The sequence below is a fragment of the Dermacentor andersoni genome, chromosome 2, assembly GCF_023375885.2.
Source record: "Dermacentor andersoni chromosome 2, qqDerAnde1_hic_scaffold, whole genome shotgun sequence".
Lineage (NCBI taxonomy): Eukaryota > Metazoa > Arthropoda > Arachnida > Ixodida > Ixodidae > Dermacentor > Dermacentor andersoni.
In genome coordinates, this window is record NC_092815.1 from 124,412,840 (window position 1) to 124,418,589 (window position 5,750).

The 5,750-nt window shown below is 52.2% G+C and overlaps 1 protein-coding gene across 1 annotated transcript; it reads left to right on the forward strand.

Moving 5' to 3' along the window:
- The first annotated feature begins 1,162 nt into the window (after positions 1-1,162).
- On the forward strand, positions 1,163-3,763 carry LOC126541183 (beta-alanine transporter-like). Its single transcript, XM_050187868.1, has 2 exons — positions 1,163-2,463; positions 3,682-3,763. The coding sequence occupies exons 1-2, from the start codon at positions 1,163-1,165 to the stop codon at positions 3,761-3,763; spliced, it is 1,383 nt and encodes a 460-aa protein (XP_050043825.1).
- Positions 3,764-5,750: the final 1,987 nt, after the last annotated feature.

Below are 5,750 nucleotides of genomic sequence, written 5' to 3' on the forward strand. Positions count from 1 at the left end.
AGCCTGTTACTAACAAACGTCGCTACGTCGCTACGTCGCTGCAGGCTTCTGTTGGTGGAATGGCAACTGTTTCATATCCAGGAAGTGTGGGTGTGTCGGTGTTGGTCTCCTGAATGAGTATGATGTCCGGCTTGTCTGTCGTATGTCTGATGTCTTGTTGCAAGACCGATTTCTTGTTGCGGAACCCGCGACAATTCCATAGCCAGATCATAAGCTTGCGTTTATTGTTCGTTTGTGCTTGGTGCCTTTCGGCTGGTTCTTGCTTATTTGCTTTCTCCATTTTAGCTTTCTCCATTTTTGCTTTCTGCTATGGTTGCGGACTTTACCGCCATTTCATAAATTTAGAGACGATGAAGTAGGAAGGCGCGCTACATTCATACTTTAGGGGGGTGGCATAGACGCCTCCCTCTGCCGGAAGGATCTGTGCGGAAATGAAACGTTCAGAAAAAATAAAGGTAAGCAACGTTCACTTATAAGCACACTGGGCAGGTTGATAATTTTCTTCAAATAGAAAATATTCTTTTTACCGCGTCATTCTCGTTGTCCTTGTTTAGTACGACGCTCACTTTGCCGCTTCCCCAGGGTTGGGCAGCCCATATATATATATATATATATATATATATATATATATATATATATATATATATATATATCGACAAACTGGTCCCTTAGTATGTGCTGGAATAGAAAATACGCTGATATCTGGTGCACTGCCATGGCAGTATCTTTTGCACTGCAGATATATACAACTGGGTATGCGCCATTGTGGGGAATGAAGCCTTAAGTGCAATTAGATGTGTGTCGCACTTCCCTCTGCAGGTGCCTCCAATCGGCATTACTCACTAGAAAAACATACATCGCCTTCGTCGTTGTGACGCAGACAGCTAACAGCTGCGGGCGACAAAGCGAAGTCCCAGTCCTCCTCTACTACTGCTACGCCTAGCTAATTGAAACAGGCTTCGCTTCCTTCATATTGTGGTGTGCCCGGTGGCTCCTTTTTACACATATTTTTGTACTCTCAGATATGAAGGCGGATCGCTGTATCAAAGTAACTAAGAGCGCCGCGGGCGTATTTCTCTGCAGACTTGCCGCAGCACCCTCTGTGGCACGCGACGCATCGAGAAAGAAGAAGCACCTCGAGGAGTAAGAAGCACCGGCCAGTATGCATGAAAGAACTACATGGATACCGTCGTTCAAACGTATTTCGAATCTATTCAGCACCGGAAGCGGTCCCGAAGCGCACACGAAGGAGAAGTGCCCGGGCGCGAAGGAGTCAGAGCTGCAGGCGAAAGAGAAAGAGTTGCACCGTCGGCAAAGTTCCGACGGCGCTCGAGTGTGCGTTCCGTTCGGCGACGGCGTGTTCCAAGTGAGGCTGCTCATCGTCACAGCGGTCGCCGGCACCATCGCGCTCACCCAGGCGAGACTCTTCAGAAGTTCGATGCGCGAATTAGACCACTGGTGCGCGCGGCCGCCCGGCTTCTCCAACACGAGCGTGGACGCGTGGAAAGCGCTGGCTATTCCGCGGGACGCCGACGGGAACTACAGCCGCTGCACGGTGCGCGAGCCTCCCGACGCGGGCGACTCGGCTCGGGTCGTGCCCTGCGCCGCCTGGGAGTTCAACCTGAGTGACCACGGCAACACCGTCGTCAGCGAGTGGAACCTCGTGTGCCAGCGGAGCTGGCTGAACAACGTCGCCCATGTGGTCGTTGTCTGCGCGAACGTCCTTTCGCTGCCGCTGATAGGCATGGCTGCGGACCGGGCGGGGCGTAAGACGGTCACCTTCGTCGGCACCACGGGACTCCTGCTGACGCTCGGGGTCAGCAGCATGGCGAGCGACTTTAAGACGTTCGTCGTGACGCAGGCTGCGGTCTCGGTGTTGTCAAAGTGCATGGTCGTGCAGTACGTTCTCCTGTACGAAGTGACGACGGCGTCCCGCCGGCTGCTCTACTGCTTCCTCGCACCGGCGCTCTCGAGCGTCTTCGTGCCGGTACTGCTGTACTTCGTGCGCTCGTACCAGCTCGACTGGGCCTTGTCGCAGGTTGTTGTCGCCACGCTCGCCTTGGTGCTCCTTGCCAGCTTCTACGTGGTTGAGGAGTCGCCCACCTGGCTCCTGGCCACGCACAATATCGAAGAAGCCGAGAGAGTAGTCCGCAGGGCATGCAGTGTCAACAAGGTGTCGCAGAGTGACGCTCGCAGACAGTTACACTGTGAGATGGAGAGCTACAGGCGCGAGCAGGACGACCTGCTATCCGAGGAGAAAGTTGGTCTCTTCCGTTCGGTGTGGCTCAGAGAACGAACACTTATACTCGTCTTCCTCTGGCTTGTCATGAGCTGGGCCTACAGCCACCACGTGGAAGAACGGGGCTTGACCAGCGACATCTACGTGCGTAGCGCCACGTTCATCGGCTTGGGTCCCATGTTCGTCTTCGTCTGGCCGGTCCTGGACTACTATGGGGGAGTCAGGCGAGCCGTAGCGATCTCCGCCTTGGTCTTCGCCGCTTCGTCGGCCGTCGCCTTCGCCACGCACACAGACAAAGCCTCGCCATGGCAGGACGTCCTGTACATTTTTATGCGTGTCTCCCTGACCCTTCCGGTTGCTTTCTTGTTTTTTCTCACCATCAGCTTGTACCCGGCGATTTTGCGATGCGAGGCGGGCCTCCTTGGTTACGCCTGCGCCATCGTCGGCGATAACGCGGGCTACATAGCGTTCACGCGCCTGTTAGGACGGCGACAGGACGCGGCTCTCGCAATACAGTCCTTGCTGACGGCGCTCGTCGCTGTGGCCGTCGCATATCTGCCACCGGATGACCGACACGATGCCTCATGGAGACGCTCCCTCATAGCGCAGAGGAAAAAATCGAGGATAACTAGCATCAGACAAACCAGCGCAGTTGCTGTATGTGAATAGCCAACGCTGCTGGATCCAATGCTCGAACAACTCTCTATTCGTGCCGGCATGCTGAATAGCGGCCGATATCAAGTTCGACGAAGACGGCGAATACATGCTCCGAACCGGTATTTGCACATGTGCAGACAGAGGTGTTTTTAAATAACAAGTGTGCATAGCTTCAGTTATACTGTGTAGTGGTGTGACACGTTACCACACCGCCACTGAGTGCCTAATGGCCTCCCATTCCGTAAAGCAGACGACCTCCTCCGTAAATTCAAAAACGCGCCGTTCTCGCCGCTTTGTGGATTAATTATTATTTGCCAGTGACACAACGCTTCCGCTTAAAAACGGAAAGTGAGTGGTGCCGATCATTTACGCGGGGTCTTATTTTAACCTTATGGCAGCGCCTAAATACTCCAAGTCGGCGCATGCGCCCACTCGGATGAAGCGACGCCAGATTGCGCGTCTGCCATGCGGCTCGGCGGGGCAGCCCGGGCAGCGTCCTCAGCTCCCTCTGTTGGTTACAAGAGTTGTGCGCACACACTGTAATAGCGTTCCTGCTGAGTTGCAGTGTGTGTACGCACACCGGTCTGAGCATAGCACACAGCAAACGACAAGCTAGCGCTATTTCATCGTAATTCACCGGCCACTGACCATCGCTGTCGCTTACCGTGGGTCTGATCCTTTGCACCGTCGACGCGCATAACGTCCCTAGATAAAACAAGTTTTATCTAGGGACCTTGGAGACGCAACGCCTGCAATGCATCTGGCGGTGCTCCTTATCACGCCAGTGATGGCCAGCGCAAGGTGCCCAGAGGTGCCTCGATAGTATACACCGCCTCTGACGATGACGCTGCTGCCGAGGAACACTAGCCAACCTATACCGAGCCTTCATACTCAGACCTGCGCCCACTCATCACGCAAGTTTTAATGTCAAGCAGGCACGAAACCCATAAGACCCTTCATCACCCTTGATCATCCTTGTTAAGCGACGCGAAGTGTTTGAGCCCTCACAGATCGTTGGGCAGTCCGTCTGGCCGACGATCAGTGAAGGCTCATTCACTTCTCGTCGCTTAACACTGATATATTTGCAATCAGTTGACAAGGATGATCAAGAGTGATGAGGGGTTATACGGGCTTATCACGACGCGGATGAATAAGGTAATAAAGGGCGATAAGGGTTTATCATCATCATCAGCAGCAGCAGCAGCAGCAGCAGCAGCAGCTGCAGCCTATCTTTTGTCCACTGCAGGACGAAACATTTCCATGCGTTCTCCAATTACTCCTGTCCTGCGCCAACAGACTATAGCTAGCGCCTGTGAATTTCTTAATTTCATCACCCTACCTAGTCTTCTGCCGTCCTCGACTGCGCTTCCCTTCTCTTGGTACGACAAGGTCGATAACGACCGATAAGGGTTGATAAGTGTTTATACAGATCCAGCTTGATAAGACTGATGGAACCGGGCTGCGAGGCGATGAGCAAGTGGCAGAGTGTTCGCGCATTCTTAACAAGTAGAGTTGAGTTTCTGCGTGAAATTGTTCCCAAAGTATGTAATTTATTCGTGCGCAATAAAATTCGAGCGCATATCACAGATAATGTTTTGATAAATTTCGAGGACAATTATAGTTCTCCCAAGACAGCCGCCTTCGCCTTTCGTAAGGCACACTTTTAAGAAACACAACTATCCGAGACTTGCATACGTAATTTACTACAAAGGCTGTAATTAAACTATGCCTTTCTATCTCTGCCAACACATGACTCATAAAAAATCCCCTATTCCCACAAAATATAGGCCCGGCGAAAGGAGTGCACATTTCAAAATGCTACTGCAAGGCATACACGAGGTAGAAGGGTGCGTGGAGTCACGTCGTGACAAGTCCGACGGAATATGAAGATATAGATTACGATCCAATGTACGATGGTGTGAGCTTGTACATTCGGATGAATTCCGCTGGTTCAATGCTAGATGATGCGCCAGCGTGGAAAGCTTTTTTCGCTTGCTAGAATCTCGAAAGAGGAATGGCAACCCATCTGACGCCACCGTGGGCAGATCGGGTAGATGCGTCCTCTTGATTGTTTCCACGGATGCCACAGTGACTAGGCAACCACTGAAATATTATCGCGTGCACTTTCTCAATTGGACGATGATGGACCTGTCTGATCTCTGCGACAAGCTCATCATGTGGTCCCGGGACATATAGCGCAGAGTGAACTTTGGAGGGCTGCTTTGGCGAAATCACAGAAGCTTGGCCATCGACGGAGGGCAGTGATGTTAAGTGAGACGTTTTCAGTTGTACTTTGACAGGTCTTGACAAGTCTTGTCGAATTCATCAACGCAGCAGCTGCACTCGTGACTGGCCATCGGTATAAACATGTAGGCGGACATTGCGTATCTCATGTAATATACTAATTTGACCTATTGGAAGGCAACCGACGTCATCTTAGTTTCCTTCGTTATACCTGGTATGGTGAAACGCACTTATGATTTGCGCTGTAAAGCAGTTTGAAGGCAGTGACGTACGACCGGCCGCAGTTGTGTGAATGAAAGTTGTGTGCGGCCTTTCTGCAAGTTAAAACACAAGTTGAGGAGCAGTCAGCCGCGCAACGTGTCGAATATGCGCCCTTGGAGCGTCGATGGCTATGTACGTTGATATAAGGTGGTCTCCCGCTTTGACGATTGTCGCCGCTGTAGACTCGGACTTCTGAAGACCGAGACATTTCCTTTAGAGTTGAGCTTGTATGCCCTGGGGGGGGGGGGGCGCACGCACCAGGTTGGTTTTGCAGCTGTTGCCCATCATGGGGAGGCTGTATCATGGAAAACCGAGGAGCAAAGCATGGTCCGCGTGGGCCTAATCTCGA